The sequence below is a fragment of the Periplaneta americana genome, chromosome 15 (assembly GCF_040183065.1).
Source record: "Periplaneta americana isolate PAMFEO1 chromosome 15, P.americana_PAMFEO1_priV1, whole genome shotgun sequence".
Taxonomy (NCBI): Eukaryota; Metazoa; Arthropoda; class Insecta; order Blattodea; family Blattidae; genus Periplaneta; species Periplaneta americana.
Window position 1 is genome coordinate 155,188,845 of NC_091131.1, and position 25,698 is coordinate 155,214,542.

General features: G+C 35.5%; 2 protein-coding genes across 4 annotated transcripts in view; one reads left to right on the forward strand and one right to left on the reverse strand.

Annotated features, from left to right (window-relative positions):
- LOC138715467 (uncharacterized) overlaps window positions 1-25,698 on the reverse strand; it is a 534,187-nt gene that overhangs the window by 289,736 nt on the left and 218,753 nt on the right. The window lies entirely within an intron of this gene.
- On the forward strand, window positions 1,632-3,526 carry LOC138715683 (uncharacterized). The gene is made up of 2 exons (XM_069848748.1): window positions 1,632-2,596; window positions 3,324-3,526. The coding sequence occupies exon 1, from the start codon at window positions 1,990-1,992 to the stop codon at window positions 2,593-2,595; it is 606 nt and encodes a 201-aa protein (XP_069704849.1). The 5' UTR covers window positions 1,632-1,989; the 3' UTR covers window position 2,596; window positions 3,324-3,526.

The window sequence follows — 25,698 nt, forward strand, 5'->3', positions numbered from 1 at the left end:
TATATTATATTATAATATATTATATCAGAAGTTACTCTAATAACATTATAGCATTATGTCCATCTAGAGAAACTACACTTTCCAGTGGTGAAATAATAATTAATTATACAAATCGGTTAATTTAGCTTCCGATATTACTTCATACAAACACAGAAACATTCTCTGTAGGCTATCTTTCATAGCTTTCGATTGTTTCTGTCCAAGGCCCCTTATAGACGAAGTCATTTGTTTTTTAATTCATTACACGGCCTTAGATGGCTGTTATTTTAATTTTAAAACTCATTTATCTCATTAAATATCAGTCCTATCAAAATTTTTCAAGGAATAAAACTTATCGAAAATTATTTGTAAAGAAACGTTTGTTATGTAACATTTTTCACAAAAATCAATAATAAGCGAGATATTTCGATTTATTTAATTCAGGCCCCCTTATAACCCCCCTTTTAAATAATGTATTTTGAATGCCATATAGCCTAAATTCTAAGTTGCAACAAACTTAATTTACATTCCAATTTTCATCGAAATCCGTTCAGCCATTATCGCGTGAAAAGTTAACAAACATACAGACAGACAGACAGACAGACAGACATAATAACAAAAATTTCAAAAAATCGATTTTCGGTTTCAGGGTGGTTAATTATATATGTTAGGACCAATTATTTTTGGAAAATCGAAAATTACCAGAAAAATTTCGGCTACAGATTTATTATTAGTATAGATTAATAACTAAATAAATTGCTTATTAAATATATAAATGGGTGAGTAAATATACAAATGGATAAGGAAGTATATAAATGGATGAATAAATATTTAAATGGACGAATAAATATATCCATATGAATAAAAACATAAATGGTTGAATAAACATATAAAGGGCTGCCGAACTTTAATTTCCTTTAAATGTAAATTAGAAAAATATCTTATGATGAGTTGCCAGACCTAACGCGTTTCAAATATTTAATGGAATGTGTTCCACTTTATTTATTTTTTTCTTATTTTTATTATCTAAATCGTGTTTATTTATCACTTAACGCCAATATGTATCCCACTGTGTTGTTGTTTCTTTTATTATTAATATATTTTTGTGTACATTTTATTGAATTGTCAGTTTCTGGTTTAATTATGTAAATCCTATTTAATTTTAATCTGATACTAATATGTATACTAATGTGTTTATTTTTATTTTTACTGTGTACATTTTTTTTATTGAATTATCGGCTTCTGTTTTTATGTGATTCGTATTTGATTCTAACAAAATTAATATGCATTTCACTACGTTTATTTTTATTTTATGAGGTAAATTTTATGTAACTACCTCTTTTGATCTCATTATGTACCTAAATTGTATCAGTATGTAATTCCGATCCAGTTTCATGTTCAACTGTGTAAGCTAGTTTTAATCCTGGTTGAGTGTAAGAGAAGGTCTTACGGCCTTAACTCTGCCAGGTTAAATAAAGCCATTATTATTATTATTATTATTATTATTATTATTATTATTATTATAAGTAGCAGTAGTAGTAGTAGTAGTAGTAGTAGTAGTAGTAGTAGTAGTAGTAGTAGTAGTAGTAGTAGTACTAGTAATCATCTTCATCATCATCTTGTAACAGAAAAGTAACATTCTACTGGTGTTTATATGACTACTCCCAATCTCTAGCTGTTGGAAATGTGAAGAAAGATCTAGTATATTTTGCTAGGCATATTTTTACAAAACACAGAACAAACATTTCCACATTTAACTGACATTGTGTAGGCTACAACAACTATAATGAGAATAATCCTTAGGACATCTTGTGTTTGTCGAAGAACAAAGCTCATAAATACAGTTCAACGCGCTATTTGTCACATCATCCTCGCTGCCTACAATCCCTGCCGCTAGATAGCACTGGCGAGTCATTCGCCACTTTTACCGTGAACTTTCCGGTATTATCATTGTAAAGTATTTGACGATACTTAGCGAAACAACAACTGCAGTCTCTATGGAGACGATGCATGACAACAATAGCAATGCCGTTGCTGTGTTACATACAGTCTCAGTGGGCCAAGATGTTCAGATCAGCTCTGAAATTCGTTACCCAAAACGCAAGAATTCGAGAATTAGTAAAGCCAGAGAGGCTGGTAAACACCGCCATAACGACGATAGGTGTAGGATCTCTACTGGGCACAGGATACGGGATTTATTGCATCGTGACCGGGGACAAAGGCAGGGTGCCTCTGGGGGTCCACCCGAAAGAGGTGATCCTGAAGGACAGGCATAGGCGGCCCCGTCTGCAGGAGGAGGATCTCAATTCCCCCTCCGAAAAGGAAATCAAGGTGACCGATTACAGCAAATACAAGCCTCGACCACCAGAGCCAGGACCAGAGCCAGACTATAACGCCCTTGCTGGCCAGGACGGGGAATTGGCAGCGGAAGAGACGCCTGTGCCGAGGATCTTCGTGCCCCACGAAAACAGAAACACTGGGCGCTTCACGGTTGTGGAGGGGGGTAAGTTGAGGAGGGTCTACACAGAGGATGAAATTCCAGAACATCAGGACCAAGATGAGAAGAAGGGGGACGACCAACCGTCCTCCCCCCCTCCTCCGCCTCCCCAACAGTAAGGTATGAGCTTACACATTCAACTTATATATATATATATATATATATATATATATATATATATATATATATATATATATATATTAATGTCAACATTTATATACTTATCTTAGAGGTATTGTTTATTCAATGGCATTTTAGTAGCAGTGTGCAGAACACGTTACGAAATTTAAAATTGAATATTGCTTATAAATAGGAATTATTCACTCAATTACAACTCACATGAAATCTTAACAACATTCATTCTTTCACAGAACAATTGCATTTCAATCTAACACAAAGTGTTTCTTAATTTTATTATAAATTAACTATCTAACACAAAGTGTTTCTTAATTTTATTATAAATTAACCATTTATTGAATATTTATATCGCAGAACCATTACTTTACCTTCCCGTGATTTATATAAATGTAACTTATTGGCAATTATTTATTTGCACTGTAAGTACCTACATATAAAAATTATGCATTGCGATATTTTAAATCTTGTTTTACTTGATCATATCAATAAGTTAAGCACCGAAAATATCATATTACTATATTGTTTCATAATTAATGTTAACATATTATGTTAAAAAAATAATACCAAATATGCTAACATGAAATATTTAATATAAACCTGGTGATAATTTTAATGTGTTCTCACCATGGTGTTAACAGTATCTGTTATGTCAAAAGACTTCAAGCCTGAGCAATAATATCGCAATTGAACGTACTTCATTATTTTCCAGATCCTCGTCCTCGCCGCCCACCTGGTGCTGGTCAGTACCACCACGACCAGAGTGGCACCGTCGCCCCCTTCTGAACATCCTACAGCGTGCATTCCATCTGCCACGCCCTCGCCGCCCACCTGGTGCTGGTCAGTACCACCACGACCGGAGTGGCACCGTCGCCCCCTTCTGAACATCCTACAGCGTGCACTCCATCTGCCACGCCCTCGCCGCCCACCTGGTGCTGGTCAGTACCACCACGACCAGAGTGGCACCGTCGCCCCCTTCTGAACATCCTACAGCGTGCACTCCATCTGCCACGCCCTCGCCGCCCACCTGGTGCTGGTCAATACCACCACGACCAGAGTGGCACCGTCGCCCCCTTCTGAACATCCTACAGCGTGCACTCCATCCGCCACGCCCTCGCCGCTCACCTGGTGCTGGTCAGTACCACCACGACCGGAGTGGCACCGTCGCCCCCTTCTGAACATCCTACAGCGTGCACTCCATCTGCCACGCCCTCGCCGCCCACCTGGTGCTGGTCAGTACCACCACGACCAGAGTGGCACCGTCGCCCCCTTCTGAACATCCTACAGCGTGCACTCCATCTGCCACGCCCTCGCCGCCCAACTGGTGCTGGTCAGTACCACCACGACCAGAGTGGCACCTTCGCCCCCTTCTGAACATCCTACAGCGTGCATTCCATCAGCCACGCCCTCGCCGCCCAACTGGTGCTGGTCAGTACCACCACGACCAGAGTGGCACCGTCGCCCCCTTCTGAACATCCTACAGCGTGCACTCCATCAGCCACGCCTTCGCCGCTCACCTGGTGCTGGTCAGTACCACCACGACCAGAGTGGCACCGTCGCCCCCTTCTGAACATCCTACAGCGTGCACTCCATCAGCCACGCCATCGCCGCCCACCTGGTGCTGGTCAGTACCACCACGACCGAAGTGGCACCGTCGCCCCCTTCTGAACATCCTACAGCGTGCACTCCATCAGCCACGCCCTTCTGAACATCCTACAGCGTGCACTCCATCAGCCACGCCCTTCTGAACATCCTATAGCGTGCACTCCATCAGCCACGCCCTTCTGAACATCCTACAGCGTGCACTCCATCAGCCACGCCCTTCTGAACATCCTATAGCGTGCACTCCATCAGCCACGCCCTTCTGAACATCCTACAGCGTGCACTCCTTCAGCCACGCCCTCGCCGCCCCTGTTGCCGCCCCCTTGGTTGCCGTCGCTCCAGCCATCTACGCTCCTCATGCTGCCGCCCCTACATCGCTTAGAAAAGCACGCCAAACGGTGTGGCTATGCAAGGGCAATACCAGGACGAGAGTCGAGGCAGTCTGTCTCGTGGGTTTTCTGTCCTTACACAATCTTATGATCTTCAAATTTTTACCAGAGCATGAAAGTGCAATATTAATACAAAACACCAAATTGCATTGCTGTATAATATACCATTTCTGACATATTAGTTCATAATTAAATTTTTAATCGCTAAGTTTATATTTCATCATTATGCTCCATACAATGAACGGTTTCAAATTTCTATTAATATTAAATTTAATAAATTTGATGTAATATTTTCCTCACAAAAACAATATAAACAAACTGTTGTTACTTAATTAAAGATATGCTAACTAAAAAAAAAATCTTTTATTTACAAGTTTAATTTTAAGGTCATCTTCTAAGATTTTATTTTAGGCCTATAATTGATAATCAACGGTGCTTAATTGTTACATTTTATTTTTATAACTGTATTCATATTTAATTCATTATTACATTTATTTGTTATTAATTTTCTGATCCTCGTGGTTATCCTTAATTAAGGCCGGACGATTTATTTTTCTTTATTTCTCTCCATGACTTTTTTTTTTTCCACATTTTATATTATCTGCCAAGGATTTTTAAAAATTATATGATGTTATTAGCACTATGAAGAAAGCCCAAGTCAGATTTTTAGTTCAGTATTTATTAATAATTCCTAAAAAGTTAAAGACAATTGAAGGGTCCAGGGGAAGAACATGCTAAGTCACATTTTACTGTTTTTACAGGAGAGCAAGTTTAAAGTTTCAAGGTCCATTACATTCTATTGTCTCTGAGTTATCATTTTTCAAATATTTCTGTCTTAATCAAGTTTTTACTCTGTACAATAAAACCACTGAAATCTCTATTGCCTGAGGTATTATATGGCATCCAAAACAAAAAATTGATAAAATTGGACTTAGCACGTTTTTCCCGTGGACCCTTCAATTGCATGTATTATATGCTGTGAATTTCATGAAATTTAAGAAAATTGTGAATATGTTACATTAATCCACTATGGCCACCGTATAGCTTACAAAATCGTTCGCAATGTTATCAATGATGTCACGGCCATCCATCGATTCCAGAAAATTACATAGAATTCTATTCGCCTACACCTAATTTATCTGGCACGAGCCTCCACTGGCAACAGGACGTTGGTATCATGATATCATGACATGGTAGAAAGTAACTTAACTTAAGCGCTTTAAGCTTTGTAGGTGAAGAGTTATTATTGAAGATTATAGTAGCAACAGTTATTGTTAAAGTCATGGTATAGAAAAAGCTTCATAACCAGCTATAGACATCGTTAATGGTATTGATTTTAATGACATTTTAACCATTCTAACACCAGTATCAACTCGATATCTGTACCTATTTGATCATTTTTCATTCTTTACCTGTTTCATTATCCCATAATTTTGATGAACATTAATTATTCCCTCTTTGGAAATTACTGGAGGCCGTGATGGAGCTGTAAGTTCGTGTATGTTGTGCTCCGTTAAATCTGTGAAATATACTGGCATATTATTTTTAAATGACCTAAATTCTTGTTGTGTACTTTAATTAACTTATGTAATTTATACTGATATATAAATCATGATAAGAAACCAAGATTTTACAGCAAATAATCGAAGTTTAAATCTGTGTTAAAGCGGAGTGCACACGGTGGAATGAGTGCGTGCGGTAAGTGCTACAACAGAGTAACAAAATCCAAGTTAAGCTGTTCTCAATGCTCTAAGATATTTCATGTAAAGTGTGTAAATTTGACTGAAGAAGATATAGATCTCGTTAAAGCCAATAAAGTGTGGTGCTGCGAAGAGTGTAGTATCGTAATGGCAGTGAACTCTCCTTCTTCAGCTGATCTGTACAAGTTGGTGCTTTCTGTGAAAGAAGAGTTAGCTAACCTAAAAAAATGTAGTCAAGAATCAGAAAAGGACTTGGGTAAGTCACTAGATCTATTGCATGAGAAACTCGACGACAATAGCAAATTAATCAAACAACAGTCGGAAAGTTTGAATGCCTGTCTCATGGAAATTGATAAATTAAAGGGTGAAAATACATTATTGCGAAATAAATTAGAAGAATCGGAACGTCAGGTTGATGAACTAAGCCAGTATGGGAGAAGAAATACGTTGGAAATATATGGAATGCCAGAAACTGCGAACGAAAACACATGTGAACTTCTTAAAAACATTGGTCGTGCACTGGACATGGAAGTGAAAGATGAAATGATTGATGCATGTCATCGCTTGAAGAAGCCGCTACACCAACCGTCCGGGGGTATTATTGTGAAATTTGTTAGGAGAATTGATAAAGACTTATTCCTCCAAAGAAGAAAAGTGAAGCGTAATCTAAATGTGAGTGATCTTGGTATGACAGGTAATGAACCTATATATGTCAATCAAAGCCTCTCTCCTCTTCGTAAATTAATTTTTGCTGAAGCGAGGAAAATAAGAAGAGAAAAAAATTATGCCTTTTTATGGGTTGACAATATGGGTAACATCAAATTAAAAAAAACATGAAGGTGACAAAACCGTCCATGTACTGAATACTATCGAGTCTGTAAATAAATTAATATAAGATGTCTGTGAGTGAAAATAGTATTTCAGTTTACTATCAAAATGTCAGAGGACTAAGGACGAAATCTAACAACTTTTATATTAATACTCTTGCTAACAACTTTGATCTAATAATGCTAACTAAAACATGGTTAACGGAATCTATATATAGTTCTGAGCTGTTCACTGATCACTATAATATTTTTCGTAAAGACAGAAATTATAAAAGAGGAGGAGGAGCCTTAATTGCAATTCGTAATGATTTAGTAGTCACAGAAATAGAAATGAATAACTTAAATTTTGAGGCATTAGCTGTTAAAACTCTAATTTGTAGTAAAATTTATTATTTTGTAAATGTGTATTTTCCTCCCAATTCTAAGTTAGAAAGTTATTTGTTATTTTTTGAGTCAATTTCGAATTTTCCTAAAATATGTACCAGTAACATTATAATAACGGGAGATTTTAATTTTCCCAACATAACTGACCACACGTATGATCTCTTGAATGGGGGACCCTGCGAAGGATCTCTTGCAAACTTCTTAGCACTTCATAATTTATTTTCAGTAAATTACATTGAAAATGACTATCTTAAAACTCTAGATCCAATTTTAACTAACATACCTAAATCCTTGGAACTTTCTAGAAACGATATTCCTCTTATTAACGAAGACAAATATCATCCATCCTTAACAATAATGTTATATATAAAAGATCGTATCAAAACATTCAAACATTCTCCTACTACAATTTTGAACTTTAAAAAAGCTAACTTCAGCGCAATCTACACTGACATTAAACAAATAGACTGGGAAGTACTTCATAAACATGATGATATTAATGAAGCTGTCGATTATTTCTATGAAAATTTAAACAGTATATTTGATAGAAATATTCCAAAGAAAAGAATTAATAGGAAAAAGTCTTATCCATGTTGGTTTACAAAAGATATCATACAAAATTTAAAAAGTAAAGAATACTATAGGAAGAGAATAAAATATTTCCCACATTATGAAGAAAAGTATAAAGAATTAAGGAGGGTAACCAAAACTATGATTAATAATGCTTATTTAAATTACGTAGAAATTTCTGAAAGAAATATTGCTAACAATCCTAAGCACTTTTGGAATTTTATTAAAAGTAAACAAATAAAAAATTTCCGTACATCTCATGTCATGACATTGGATAGTAATTCATTAACCAATGATAAAGATATTGCTGATAGTTTTGCGACACATTTTAAATCTGTATACAATAATAACATACAAACTTGTAACGCAATGTCTGATTGTCATTATTTGGATGTTTCTCACTCATTGTTCATAAACAATATTAGTTGATGAAGAGATTAAATTAGCTGTTAAAAAGTTAAAGCCTAAAACATGTAGTGGTCCTGATAGGATGCCACCTTTCATTTTAAAAGGTTGTTACGAAGTATTATCATATCCTCTGTATTTATTGTACAATCTTAGTTTGAAAACTGGAAAATTTCCTAAAAAATGGAAAATAAGCAGCCTATGTCCAATTTATAAATCAGGCAACAACACTAAAGTTGAAAATTACAGACCCATTTCGATAATTTCTGCACCTGCTAAAGTTTTTGAACAAATATTGTACACAAGAATTTTTAATCATGTCAAATGTTATTTATCTGAATTCCAACACGGTTTTGTTACGGGTAGATCTACTGTAACAAATTTAACCAACTTTGTGCAGTTTGTATCAAATAGTTTAGACTGTAAATTGCAAGTTGATACTATCTATACTGACATGACTAAAGCATTTGACACGATTAATCACAATCTTCTCTTGTCTAAATTAAATAATTATGGTTTCTCACAACAAATGTTAAAATTAATGACATATTTAATAAATAGACAGCAATATGTTAAATACCATCAATGCGAGTCATATATTTACACTGCTGATTCTGGAGTACCTCAAGGCTCAAATCTTGGCCCACTATTATTCTTGATTTATATTAATGATTTGCCTAAAGTAATTAAATATTCAAAATGTTTACTTAATGCTGATGATCTAAGGATATTCAAATCAATACAAAATACGTCCGATCTAGAATTACTACAAATTGATATCAACAATATTTATCAATGGCTTTTAAATAATGGGTTAAACTTTAATACAAAAAAATGCTGTTATATGACTTATACAAGGACTACATCTTATTTAAGAGGTAATTATACATTGAACGGTGAACCATTACAACGAATGTATTGTGTAAAAGATCTCGGCGTAACTATTAATTATAATTTGACTTTTCATAATCACATATTTAATATAACAAATAATGCTTTCAAAAATCTGGGTTTTATTATTAGAAATTCAAAAACTTTACAGAACACTTCGACTTTGCCACTTCTTTTTAATTGTCATGTTCGCGCTAAATTGGAATATGCCTCTGTAATTTGGTCACCCACTTGCAAATCACATAGTAATCAAATTGAAAAAATTCAAAAACGATTCTCTAGATATCTGTATTTTAGAAGATATCATTGTTCAGCCCTCCATAACAAAATTTCGTACAACAATCTACTTGCTGAATTTAATTTAATGTCTCTTACCAGTCGCAGATTACTTGCTGAGCAACTTTTATTATATAAAATATTCAACGGTCTCCTGGATAATAGCGAAATATTATCACAAATCCAGATTAACGCTAGAACATCACATTTAAGAAATCGTCAATTGTTATATTATAAAAAACCAAACACTTCAGCACATAAAAATTCACCAGTGTTAAAAATGTGTTCAAATTTCAATGAAATATGTAAAACATGGGATCTAGATTTCTGCATTTCTTACATTGAATACAAACATTTTCTTATTAATATACTGAAGGTTGTTGATTTTATATAATATTGCTATTTGTTACTCTGTAATTTACCAATTATAACTACATTTTACATTTTTGGCTATGATATCTATATTTAACTATTTTTCATGTATTTTATTTTGTATTTTTCATTTTGTATCTATATCTGTATCTCTTATTTAGGTAGTATCTATTTGTCTGTTCCTTTTTTTTTTCTTTCCTTTTCTCATTTTCCATTTTAATTTGTATTTCCACTTGTATCTGTTTCATCTCTTTTTTTTCCATGTTATCTATGTTTTTTTTATTTTTTGTAAACGAATATCTGTACTGTCTATTATAATTGGGGCTTGCCCTGTTATAGGCATAAATAAATAAATAAATAACACGAACCGTTGCGGTCTCCTCATTTCCAGGCAATGTGTTCAAGCCACTACTGATTCAACATTCATAAGCATCATTGTAGACATGCCCCCAAATGAGTCCATATACAGAGCGTTCGCCTACGCGTGAGGCCAGGAAAGCGGCATGTACTGATACGCCGCTTTGTGCGCGCAGTTGTTGAGACACGCTCGACAATCAAGGACATCAAGGTCGACAAGTTATCAGTTGTGAGCCAGATGTTGCAGTATTTAACACGTACAGTGCAGTTTCTTGACACAGTTGCTTAAATATTCAGCATTGTGTAAAATTTGTTAACAATGCAAAACGCAAAATTCACGCTTGAACAAAGAGTTTTTATGTATGATGCATATGTGAAAACAGAGTCATGTAGAGAGGTGCGTAGGCAATTTGAAGTGAAATATCCGGGTGCTCCAATTCAGGGTAGAGAAACTGTTAGACGTCTTGTTAACAAATTAAGGACAACAGGGTCGATAAATGCTACAATTCCTAAGCGAAAACGAAGACTATTGACGAGAGAAAAAATTAATGAAATCAGTGCATCATTTACACGCTCTCCTTATAAATCTCTAAGATGTGTTTCACAGGAAGTTAGTGTTTCAAAAACATCAGTCTTTACTGCTGCTAAACTTTTAAAATTAAAACCCTACAGAGTATAGTATAGAAATCGGAAGCTTACGGATAGACGATTCCCGCAAGCGACACCGCAGGCAGGCCGCTTTCCTGGCCCCACCCGTAGGCGAACCCTCTGTACTTGTTGTAACTGTTGCTATTGTGCATATTGAAGTATGCAGCGTTTTGTTTAACTACCAGTTGTATAGCTAACAGTTCTTCGTTACGTACCTGTAGAACATCTTCAATCCACTGATGTATTTCAAAAACCGTTGAACATTGTTGATCTTTGTTGAAAATAATCTTGATTGTATTTTGTCTCGAAACCTTTGTTGCCATTCCACCCTATGACTACACAGATGTAATAAAAGAACTCCTTCTGCGCCGAGAAGATCGTAAGTCGGTCTGACAGCGTACTATAGGCCGACTACTCGGAACCAACTTGCTCGTACAGCTCCTCGAGCGAGACTCCATTATTCGTATTCGTCATAGTGTTGCCAACACATAAATTCTATCGCCGTCAGTCTAACACTTGAAAACCCGTCAGAATCCCTCAAAATAAAAAAAAAAAATACCCACTCATATCTACAGCGTGTTTCCGAGGCGGTGTTACAAACGTTCAGGGATGATGGCGAAGGGCACATGTATCAATTTGAGATAAGGAAGCATGGTCCGGAAATGACTGAGTCGAAAGTTACAAGCAAAAATAGTTGTGTGTAAATGAAATAATTTTATTCCTCTGTACACCTTATTTATGTGTATTTATCTGTACATCTTACACATACTGTATTCATCTGACGTTGTTTACGTTGTCTACTTACAGTATTCCATTCAGTGCGCTGTCTGAGGGGTGGGGACAGGAAACTACACTAAAGCAATGCAGATAGCCTAATGTGTAACGGACATGGTCGGTCCTGATATGCACATCTGTAGACAGCATTGTATGTGTACAAGTTTCAGTGTCCAGTCGATCAGTCCTAGTGAAATGAAGGAGTACACGAGAGCGGAATATGCAGACCTGATTTTCGAATACGGATGAGCCAATGGGAACAGTAGACAAGCTCACAGATTGTATCGGGACAAGTACCCACGTAGGAAACATCCGGCCCATACCATTTTTCCACGACTGTTCCAAAAGTTAAGGGAAGGTAGGTCACACACGTGGTGCCCAATTACAATTCCATTTCCACACAGCTATTTTTGCTTATAACTTTCGACTCAGTCATTTCCGGACCATGGTTCCTTATCTTAAATTGATACATGTACCCTACGCCATCTTCCCTGAAAGTTTGTAACACCATCTCGGAAACACCCTGTATATACAAATAAAAATCAAATTTTAACACAATTTACCAATCTTGACTGAAATAATAATTCATCCACATCATCTGCCTCTAGCTCCGCAGTTGATGTACTGGGTTGGTCTGCGTTGTCCCAAAAATTAAGCAATTAAAATGACGGCAGCTAAAAAAGTCAAAGGACGATGTAAACCGTAATTTCCGTCATAAAATCCGTCACCCGTCAAAGCCATTCTTTTGGCGTCCGTTACGTTGAAATTCCTTCGGTTTTGACGGAATTTTCGTCCAGTTGGCAATACTGATTCTTATTAGTGATCGGATAAAACGTGATTTTTCACTCACCGGTGAAGCAGTGACAGCTCATTTTCGATCACGGTGATTTTAACCAGTGATCCAGTGATTAGAGGTTATTTCCAGTTGCCAGTGATGACGACGAGAGACCTGCGCTATAGAGCGGCCTTGAATCAGCTGATCACTAGTAGAGCAGTGATCTAGTGAGTGACTTCTCACTACGAAGTGCGAGCAATCAACTGTTTAGAATTAATATTGGAGAATGTGATCTTATGGGTCCATTGACAATGCAGAGAAAAAACAGAACTCAGAAAAAACATATTATGATGAAATCAGACACAGTTGATATTATTTGCGGAATTTAAAAATAAAAATATCTAACTTTAATATTACTGGTATTATACAAGGCTACTAACCCGATCCATGATAGACACGGCAGGCTTGTTAGTCATAACTGTTTATACTGGATAATTCTCGGCAGATGCGTCCATGTCGCGGGGGTGGGCACCTCATTGGTGGCTAAGTTCTGTCGAGGACCCAGTGCCTCAGCGTATATTGAGGCCCCCTGCACGGGGATACGTGTGAAGACTGTAACGGTCAACCAGGCGACGTGTCACAACTGCTGGAAGAGCGGAAGCAGCAGCCTTCTCTGAAGGGGTTAATACACAGAGAAGCATGGACATATGCTTGAAGGTGGCAGTCCCACCATTGTCCTTACCCTGCACAGCGCTCGTAACGCGGCCAGGGGACATTTTACTTACTGCATTGCCTCATCAAAGAATAAGCCGGACTGATACTCACAAGACGAAAACAGCAAGGAATAAAGGTAGACGATCAGGATTTGCGGAAAATCTTAAAATAGGAGCTTGGAATGTGAGGGGCTTGTGTAATAAAGAATCCGAATTAGAAGTTGAATTAAAATCAAGAGACATAGACATAGCAGCTATATTTGAAACTAAGAAGAAACTAAAAGGCTCAAAGGAATTAACAGATTATGTACTAATTTATAGTGGAGTAACTCAGGAGAAAAGGGCAAGCGCTGGAGTAGCCCTTATGGTGAAGAAATCATTGAAGAATAGAATTCAAAGTTACAACTGGGTAAGTGAAAGAATTGTAAGCGTGAGGCTTCACATACATCGAGGATACTTGACAGTAATTTCCATTTATGCACCTGAAGAAGGTAGAAGTAAAGAGACAGAGGAATTCTACTCTGAACTGCAAGAATACATATCAAAACTAAATAAAAATGACTACTTAATTATAGCCGGGGACTATAATGCTCGGATTGGAAATAATCCAATACAGGATATAATGGGGCCACATGGAGAAAGAGTTGAAAATCAAAATGGGAAAGCATTAAAAGATTTCTGTGCTCATAATGAAATGAGAATAACGAACTCCTATTTCAATCATCGAGACATACAGTTACCCTTAAAAAGAATGAGACGATTCTTGGTCGTCGGAAGTTAAAGTTCTACAGCGCGGTTCACTCGATATCGACGTAACGATACATAACATGAGAAATAGTACAAGAATTGTTACAAGGACCACAACAAGGACAAGGACCAGAATAAGGATCACGAAGAAGACTGCCATTTAAGGCCAGGATTTCACAACATAGCTCGAATCACAAAATATCATTGCTTCACTGTACCGAATGGCAAATGCCTGCTAAGGGATCTACATTCTGGACTGCTGCTGTCACTGTCTTGTCTCGGTAGCTCATATAGTAGCGTGTTGGTTCCGCTGTATAACCGAAACGTCTCGTGTTCGATCCCGGGTAAAACTTTTTTTTATTGAGGTGTAATTAATTTGTTCAGAGTTCCTCGACTGTCTAATTTGTCGAAAAATATGAATAATTTATGCCCAATTTCTGGGTTTTACAAGTTGGCTGAACCTCGTCAAAAAAAAAATAAATAAAACTTACTTGGAAGTTAAAAGTATTCTTCCCCAAACAAAAAATCATAAGAAACAAAAAGAGACCTGTTAACTTAAAATCTTGTCCACATGCCATCAGCTTCTATTACAGATCTAAGTCGATCCGGCATGGATGTCACGAGATTGTGAAATAAGTTCTGATCCCCGGCGAGATCTTCCCAGGTGTCAACAACTTGATCCCACAATTCGTCTCGATTTCGAGGGCGTCGGTGGGCATAGGGACTATCCTTGTCTTTTTCAATTCCACCCATAAATTTTCGATGACATTCAAATCAGGTGACTTCGGAGGCCAATTAATGATTTCGATCTCGGGTCTCCTTTGAAACCATCTTTGAATGCTTGCAGCATAGTGCACGGGATGGCTATCCTGCTGGAAGAGCAATGTTCCTTCGGGAAAACGTTCTCGGGCGGAGGGAAGGAATATATTTTCCAGAATGTGCTCGTAAGTTCCCGCATTAAACCGGCGATAGATGCTTCTATAACGCCAGGTCCATCGTAAGACATCCACCCCCAACACGATATGCTAAAGCGCCCCGATCTTTCACGTCGGTGCACATTGCGCTGGTCATGTCGGAGACCATCCTCACGATAGACACGGACAGGACCTTCGTAATCACTCGAGAAGGTTGTTTCGTCGGAGAAAATTACATTTCTCCAATCGAAATCCACTCGATTGGTAGCGAAGGCAAGACGGTCGACAGCTTGTGCTTCCCCCAATATTTCCATTTGCGCAGCCCTCCGGCTCCTAATACCGTGGTTCCTCAACCTGCTGATCACAGTCTGTGAAGAGCCGGGAAAGTTAGATACTGCTCTTATTTCGTTAGCAGTCAGAAAGGGGTCCTGTCGAACTATCTCGAATAAGAGAGCATCCTCTTCCAATGAAGAAATCCGCGGACGCCCAGGAATAGGGCGATTATCGACCTCCCCTAAATTTTGGTAACGATAACACACCTCGCGGCTGTACTTCCAGGAACACCGACCAAACGGCCAGCAGATCTATCCCCATATCCAGCCTCAACTAGAGCTATAACTCGCTGTCTCATGTCACGTCGGTTCGCCATTACATGAGAAATGAGGGATGACGATAATACTTTAGTGTAGACAATGACTATTTAACGTGATATAGAATTATTGAAATAAGAGGCATCTTGCATAGTAAGAGTTAATAAATCAACCCTAAATTAAATATCTAAATAACAGGATATAACAGGAAGTCCAACTGTTGCGAAACTAATCAAATTAAATCTAAGCTGAAGTAGCACAGCCATTGATAAATGTTTTGTACACAGAATTAGACTGAATTCCTATTCGACAGAACCTATAATCAATGGCTTGCCTGAACATGATAAACAAATCCTAAGTGTTTCCAATGTCACTGAACAATTTCAAAATATTAATTTAAAAACTAAGAAAGGATCGCAAATGTTGTATCTAATGATTATTTACATTTATGTCTACAAAATGAATCTTGGAAAAACGTATATGATACTGGTACTACTGATATTAAGAGTTTATGTATTGCATTTTTCACTTAATTTCATAATCACTTCAGTGGATTTTCTGCACTCAATGTTGTGAAAAAATTCAAAAGTAAAAACATGTAGATAACGCAGGGACTTCAAAATCTCATGTATTAAAAAGAAGAATCTATATGTAATGAGTTGCAATGTAATGATCCTCATGTTCTTAAATACTGCAAGGAGTACAGTGTAATTTATCAAAAATTATGAAAGAGGGAAATAGAATATATTTGAATAGAAAACTACAAAATTCATATAATGCAATTAAATCTATTCGGAATATTATTAAATTTAAACTTGTAGATATCCTAAGAAAGAAAATATTTTTTCACTAAAACCAATGATTATAAAGTAGAGGATCCCAAATCTATTGCAAATTCTTTTAACATATTATAGTATATAGTACAGAAATATTATTGACAACTTAAACATTCAAGATTTTGCAAAAGGTACTGCAATTGGTTACTTAACAGATGCATTTAATAATTAGTATTAATATATTTAATTAGTCAATAACTGCAACAGTGCTTTTCCATTCAATCATAACATGAATAAAATTGAATGCATACTAAATTAAACACTATTGCAAACACGTAGATAAAATAGTTAAAATTAACTGAAGGTGTGAGAATGAAATAATCTAAAGCCATACTTTTAACAAAAATTGTTTTGTGCAAGTGCATTTCTTACACATATGGGAAAGCTATTAATAAAATATTGTAATAATTACTCAACAAATTACATAGCCTAAGGACTCTAAACCTTTGTAAAAGTTTGTCTATTATTATATATATTTTTATAATTTCATTTTAATTGTTAGTTTTTAATATATATGCATTTACATTGTATATGTGTGTGTATAAATGCATTCATTAGATTAACGTTTATAATATTATAACTTGTAATTTTGTATTGTTTGCGATCATTAACACTTAATCTCAGGACTTTGTAAAACTCTATTTCAACGTTATTTAGACAAAAAAAATAGTTGTATAGACTAAGAATCGAACTCGCACTCTTCTACACAACACGCAGAAGTCTTACCGTCTGAGCTATTGAAACGACATGAAAGCTTTCCTTTCTGTGTGGAGTGTCGATCTAGTCATGAAGGTCCATTGTCGATTTAACTGCACGATTTATGTATATATTTATCTTTCATTTACGTAATATTATCATATTTTTTGCAGTTTTTGAAGTGAATTTCGGAACGATGCTAGTAACAAACCAAATAGTCTGAATTTAAGTAACTCAATATTCGTTATCTTGTGTATCAGTGCTCTGTTCTCCGATCATGCGCAGTGTCTCACATCTGAGACTTAGGAATATTCAATCGTCTCATCCTTTTTCAGGGTAACTGTACATAAATTTACCTGGTCTCAACGAGGACTTCGAAGCATAATAGATTATGTGCTTGTCAATAGAAAACTGGTATCTTCAATACAAGACACACGAGTATTTCGAGGAAGCGATGTTGGTTCAGATCATTTTCTCATTGTTGCAAAATTAGTTCTCTTTAAAAGATAGTGGAGAACAAGAACAAAAGAAAAAGGAAAACCCACAGAAACATATAAAGTCAATTTATTTAGAAAAGAGAACATTCGGGAGTTATATAGTAAACGAATTAAACAATATATGGAAGATATAGAATTCAACGACAACATAAATCAGAACTGGGACAAATTGGAAAATATTCTACATAAAACAGCAACAGAGGTTTTAGGAAAAAGAAAAAAAATGAAGACAGAAAAGAGGACTTAAAGTATGGAACGAAGATATGGAAGATAAAATACATCAAAAGAAACAAGCATACCTAAAATACTTAGAAACTAAATCGACAGAAGATAGAACTAATTACAAACTAAAATGTGCGATAGTTAAAAGAGAGGTAAGGAAAATAAATAGACAGCACTGGGAGAAATACATAGCAGATATAGAACATGATGTACATGGACAACAACGAAAGGCATATAAAATTATGAAATTCTTAAACAAAAATGAAAAAGATACACTCCAAACGAACCCAATAACATTGAATGATTGGGAGCAATACTATATTGAATTATGGACAGATAAAAACGATCCTCCTTGGAGTTTAGAAGAGAATGATCCAGATATAGATCCCATTACTTTGGAGGAATTAAAAGAAGCCCTAAAAACAATTAGAAACAGAAAATCCCCAGGCACAGACGAAATAAACAATGAATTACTAAAATATGCAAATGAAACATTTTTAGACAAGTTTTTAGAATTGATAAATATGTGTTGGAAAAATGGAATTATACCAGATAAATGGAAAGAAGCCTTAATAATACCACTACATAAAAAAGGAGATAGGAATAACTGCTCGAACTATAGAGGAATAAGCCTCATGAATTCCTCGTACAAAGCATATGCAAAGATTTTAACGAAAAGGTTAAGCATAATATCAGAAAATATATTACTAGAACAACAGCATGGATTCAGGAAAGGCCGTTCGTGTATGGATTGTGTATTTACAATTTCCCAGCTGGTAGAAAAGAGAAGAGAATATAATCTTCCAATGTATATTGGCTTTATAGATTATGTAAAAGTCTTCGATAATGTACAAAGGAACCTATTATGGGATATACTAAAGGGCAAAGGTTTTCCACTACATCTCATAAGAGCTATTCAGAGCCTTTACACAGAAACAAAAATACAAATAACAAGTGGCACAAGAAGAAGTAAAGAAAACATTTTAACAAACCTAGGTGTAAGACAAGGGGGTCCGCTGTCGCCCGCATTGTTTAATTTATATATTGACCAAGTCACACAAGGCTGGATAGAATCAACAAAGAAATTGTACAAAACAGTTTTAACAACTCTTTTATTTGCAGATGATCAATTAGTAATAGCTGCTTCAGAGGATGGTCTTCAGAAACTAATATATGAATTACAAATCACGGCCTCAAACTATAATTTAACAATATCTCCGACAAAAACAAAAATTTTAGCTTTCCAAGGGAAAACACAGGTACGATGTAAAATTTAAATTAACGACAATATAGTAGAGCAAGTAAGAGATTTTAAATACCTGGGCTGTGAAATTTGAAACACAAGAGAATTAGATCAACAAAGAAAATTACAAAATTTTAATCAAATATGTGGAACGATTAAAAGAACCCTATTAAACAAAACAAGGAAAGAAACCATTTTGAAGTTTTACAAAGTCTTGGCAGTCCCTTCTCTCTTGTATGGCTCAGAATGCTGGACCCTAACAGAAAACCAAAAGCACAAAATAGAAGTATCAGAAATGAGATTTTTGAGATCGGTAGCTGGATACAGAAGAACAGACAGACAATATAATGAAACGATAAGAGACGAACTGAACATATTCAACTTAGATAATAAAATAAAAGAATACCAAGAAAAATATTATGAACACGTACAAAGAATGCCAGAATACCGTATTCCTAAAAAGATTCTAGAGTACAAACCCAAAGGCAAGAGAGACAGAGGAAGGCCTACGAAGAGATGGAGAGATCAATTTCTTTGAGAGGCCGGAACAGGTCGAAAGGCCTAATCCCTGTTGATGATGATGATGATTATGTAATTTTCATTTGGCAGCATAATTATAATATAATAAAAGTGATATTTTGCAGGCCTGCATTATTACATTAATCATAATAATTCTAGCCTCACCTTTAATTTTATTCACACGCTCCACATTTAGTATGGTTAAACGACTATAATATAGGTAAATATTAGTGGTAATTCTCTAGAAAAGCTACATCTAAGAAGGCAAAATTTTCTTTAGCTTATCTGGCTTTTGTGATATGTATATAATGATAAACACGTGGCTTTAGTTTGCAGGTACAAATACTTTCAAAATAAAAATCTTTTGATGCTTGCCAGTATATTTTAGTGCGCTGTTGTAGCCCCCTTTCTTCTGGTTATTTAACAACGCTGTATCAACTACTTGATTATTTAGTGTCGATGGAATTGGTGATGACATGATATTTCCCGAGATGAGGTCGAGGATTCGCCATAAATTACCTAACATTCGCCTGACGGTTGGAAAAAACCTGAGAAAAACCCGAACCAGGTAATCAGCCCAAGCGGGAATCGAACCCACGCCTAAGCGCAACTCCGGCACAGCAGGCAAGCATACTACCGCCTGAGCTACGCCGGTGGCCACCTTCTTGTTACTAGGCCTAATCAATTTTTACTTGAATGAAAAAAAAAATACGAATTTTTAATTGCGCTTCTGCAATTCCACCATGCTGACTAGTAAAATTTTTGCCTCACTGATGAGCTACCATAAAATTTTTAAAGCCCCGCTAATCTGCTAATTACCAACATCACATACGAGAGGTCCAGGATGAAATAATAGACAAATGGTGGTTTCCATAGTATTGTTTTCATGGACCTCTAGACTGTTATATTTGAAACAAGAAGGGCAGAAGCGCTACAACAGTGCATTAGAATATAGCTACACTATAGCTAACTATCGAACGATTTTTATGTTGAAAGTGTTTGTGGCTGCAAAGTAAAACCACTGTTTATGAATATATTCATCTCACAGAAGTCATAAATTGGTAATTCTTCATAAAAGCTACTCTTGCACAATTTTTATAACCCCCAAAAGAAGTTAAAAAAAATCATCAAAACTTTAAAATCTTCAAAGTGTCCTGGGCCAAATAAAATTAATAACCTAGTTCTTAAAAATGTACCATACAAAGTTATGGCACATCATTAAGTTGTCCAACTTTCAATATTTTCCTTCATCACAAATCATTACAATCTTAAAAAGAAAAAAAAAATACATGTAGTATCAAACAGGTGCTTAGGAAAATATTTGGGACTAAGTGGGATGAAGTTCCAGGAGAATGGAGAAAGTTACACAACACAGAACTGCACGCATTGTATTCTTCACCTGACATAATTAGGAACATTAAATCCAGACGTTTGAGATGGGCAGGGCATGTAGCACGTATGGGCGAATCCAGAAATGCATATAGAGTGTTAGTTGGGAGGCCGGAGGGAAAAAGACCTTTGGGGAGGCCGAGACGTAGATGGGAGGATAATATTAAAATGGATTTGAGGGAGGTGGGATATGATGATAGAGACTTGATTAATCTTGCTCAGGATAGGGACCAATGGCGGGCTTATGTGAGGGCGGCAATGAACCTCCAGGTTCCTTAAAAGCCATTTGTAAGTAAGTAAGTATCAAGCAGTTCAAAAATTACTCAATAGACGGCAGAAGACTGCAAGTAAGACCTTGAGCTGTATGTTGAAATCACTAAATGTTACAGTTGCTTATGGTGCAGTGAGTGAATCACCGCTTGATCACTGTTTCGCTGGTTAACGAACAGTTCACTCATTGGAGTGAAAGTGATTTTTTAATCAACGGTGAAAAATCGCTGCTAGTGATTTTTCCTTCCCTCTCTAATTCTTATTCAATCGACTCAGTTGCGTATAAGTCACCAAAGCAGCAGCAGTGTGTGCGGCATTATTAATTGGTTCATGCATGTAAACATTGCTATGTTCTCAATGTTAAGTACTGTAGGGCCGCGTTTAGTAGTGAGCTGGATTCCCCCAAGTCCTGATTATGACGTAATCGCGATAAGCAAGATGTATTGACAACATTCTACAATGATTAGTACTAGAGTACAAAAACATTTCTTCTATAGGCACCGTGCAAGCTCCTCTGGTGGCGACTGTTGTTACTAACTGCGGGACAGCAGCGATAGAGTTGTGCTTGAAGCGTATGGATATACTTAACATCTCAGGTTAAATGATTAGAAATATGGATGAACCTAAAAAGCGGAAAGGTAATGCAAATTACTGTGTTCTTGAGTGTAGTAATGCTTATAGGAACACACCAACCGATATTGTTTTTATTCATTCCCAAAACAGAAAACTCAAGCGCAACGATGCTAATTGTGGATCCATGCATTACGCAGACGGAAGTAAATAATGCTACACTGCTTGTAATCATAGTATTATTATATACTAGGCCTGATATAAAAAATAGAATGTATATAGTATTATGTTTGTAAATAACCATTAAGTTAACAACGACAAGAATTTATCGTTTAAATTTCAAAAAGTAAATAATTACCGAGTTCTTTACATATATATTATGTATAATATTGGCAACAATAAATAATAATATACTTATTTTTAAATGTATTCATATCGATATTTAATTCTTGATTTCAAGTGCTGATGGTTCACCTTGGAAACCAACACCCGCAGAAAGAGTTTGCGGTATTCATTTTATTGGGAACGAGATCAGAACACCCCCAAAACTAGCATACCGTTCCCAGTAGTTTTATAAGAGATTACAAGAAAAAGACTGCCTCATCTCAAATAGCTCCGGAAAGGTACGAAAGAGACGCATAAAGAAGAAGAAAAGATGAAAATTTAAGTTTTATGGAAGGCGAATGCTCAACAAGTGTTATTTCGAAAAATGAAGTAGCCATACAGGCAGAAGTAAATGAAACCATTCTTAGTGATTTTGTTTTTTCTTTCACAATTGAATTGTGTGAATTGTCTACTCAAGTGTCTATTCCATTACATGCCGAACTGAAGTCACATAAGAAATGTTATGCCAAGCGTTCAGGAACAGATGATATGTTTAATGAAATGCAAGATTTCCGAAATTATTCTACAATAAAATATGAGACAGAACTACCAGACTTAATGGGAGTGACATTTGTGGTTTCGAATATATTATTAAAATTGCTGCCAATTCAAACACAATCATACCCGTAGAATCATAATACGAAATATTTCCAATTCTATCATTTAACCCAAAAATAGCTTACATAGATAGTCGAAACGCCCCATACATATTATTTTTGCCATTTTTATTAGTGAATTTCACATCGAAAGCTTTCGAAAAATTCTGTCCAAGAGTAAGATTAGTAAAGAGAATCGTCTACTTATATTTTCCAATTAAAATGAAAACTGGATTGTCGTATTCTGCTATGAGGGTGATGTTCGGAGTTAATCGTACAATTATAATTATAATGTATTTTTACCGCCACTTTAATGTTGTTGACATCCAGAATGGTTACTGTAATTTTGGGTTTTGGCCTAGCAGAGAAAGTATTCAGGAAACAATGCCTGCAATATTGAAAAATGTAGAGTGACAATTAATTGTTCAGAAGTGGAACAGCCACCCAATGTGGATCAGATGGTGGCCTTCAAATCTAAATGCTACCGAGGCAGATCGAGTGACACATTCATAACAACTGATTGCGGATTATTGACTTTATTAGAAGGTGGTGATGAAGTCAGGTTTTCCCGGAATAATAACAAACCTCTCCGATAAAGGGATCATTGTTGTTACTCCACCGTATCTGCATGATGGTAAATTAACAGCTGAAGAAGTCGAAATATACTTACAGCGTTGCCAGTGGTCGAATTCATGTTGAAAGGTGCATTCAGGAAATTAAAATATATAGTATAACATTTTACAGGAACTATCAATTGAACTGCTTCCGCATGTTGATCTTGTTGTTTATTCAACTGTCCAAAGAGAAGTCTGAACCTCACAAGTGATACCAACAAGGCACCACTTATAAGGCAACTAGGCCAGAATATCATGGGATAGAGTGGCCAGTTCCTTTTCCTTTCCATTGCATATATCGCCGACTAACTACAAATTACACTAGTCAGACTTCATATGCATACTAACAATATTGTTCGTCCTCTGGCACATATCGTCAAGTGAGATGTACAGCTTGATAACAGATGTACAGTTTCCCTGAAAAAGGATGAGACGATTGAATATTCCTAAGTCTCAGATGTAAGACACTGCGCATGATCGGAGACCAGAGCACTGATACACAAGATAACGAATATTGAGTTACTTAAATGCAGGCTATTTGGTTTGTTACTAGCGTCGTTCCGAAATTCACTTCAAAAACTGCAAAAAATATGATAATATAACGTAAATAAAACATAAATATATACATAAATCGTGTAGTTAAATCGACAATGGACCTTCATGACTAGATCGACACTCCGCACAGAAAGGAAAGCTTTCATGTCGTTTCAATAGCTCAGACGGTAAGACTTCTGCATGTTGTGTAGAAGAGTGCGAGTTCGATTCTTAGTCTACACAACGATTTTTTTTGTCTAAATAACGTTGAAATAGCTAAGTAACGTTGAAATAGAGTTTTACAAAGTCCTGAGATTAAGTGTTAATGATCGCAAACAATACAAAATTACAAGTTATAATATTATAAACTTTAATCTAATGAATGCATTTGTACAGACACACATATACAAGTAAATGCATATATATTAAAAACTAACAATTAAAATGAAATTAAAAAATATATATAATAATAGACAAACTTTTACAAAGATTTAGAGTCTTTAGGCTATGTCATTTCTTGAGTAATTATTACAATATTTTATTAATAGCTTTCCCATATGTGTAATGTGTAAGAAATGCACTCGCACAAAACAATTTTTGTTAAAAGTGTGGCTTTGGATTATTTCATTCTCACCCGTTCATTTAATTTTAACTATTTTATCTACGTGTTTGCAATAGTGTTTCATTTAATGTGCATTCAATTTTATTCATGTTATGATTGAATGAAACAGCACTGTTGCAGTTATTGACTAATTACATGTATTAATACTAATTATTAAATGCATCTGTTAAGTAACCAATTGCAGTATCTTTTGCAAAATCTTGAATGTTTAAGTTGTCAATAATATTTCTGTACTATATACTATAATACGTTAAAAGAATTTGCAATAGATTTGGGATCCTCTACTTTATAATCATTGGTCTTAATGAAAAAATATTTTCTTTCTTAGGATATCTACAAGTTTAAATTTAATAATATTCCGAATAGGTTTAATTGCATTATCTGAATTTTGTACTTTTCTATTCTAATATATTCTATTTCCCTCTTTCACAAATTTTGATAAATTATACTGTACTTCTTGCAATATTTAAGAGGATCATTACATTGCAACTCATTACATATAGATTCTTCTTTTTAATATATGAGATTTTGAAGTCCCTGCGTTATCTACATGTTTTAACTTTTGAATTTTTTCACAACATTGAGTGGAGAACATCCACTGAAGTGATTATGAAATTAAGTGAAAAATTCAATACATTTACTCTTAATATCATAGTACCAGTATCATATATGTTTTTCCAAGATTCATTTTTTAGACATAAATGTAAATAATCACTAGATCCAGCATTTACGATCCTTTCTTAGTTTTTAAATTAATATTTTGAAATTGTTCAGTGACATTGGAAACACTTAGGATTTGTTTAACATGTTCAGACAAGCCATTGATTATAGGTTCTGTCGAATAGGAATTCAGTCTAATTCTGTGTACAAAACATTTATCAATGGCTGTGCTACTTCAGTTTGTGTAATGTGGGAAAATGACTCTACGACTAAGGTTTCCAGTTTCAAGGAGTGAATTTAATTTACTTTTACGGAAAAGTTCTGAGAGATAATCTATGTTTATGTCACTACAGATCACAAATTCCATATGAGATTTCTAAAGTATTTTCTTTACAAATTCAGTGTTGGCTATAAATATTAATAAATAATGTAAGAAATGCGAATGATTGTAGTTATAAGTCTGATTTACATTATAAAAAGCAAGAAGTTACATTCCTCGGC

What these genes read in the sequence shown, in the direction of transcription:
- LOC138715683 (XM_069848748.1), top strand. Translation starts at nt 1,990, where the DNA reads ATGACAACAATAGCAATGCCGTTGCTGTGTTACATACAGTCTCAGTGG.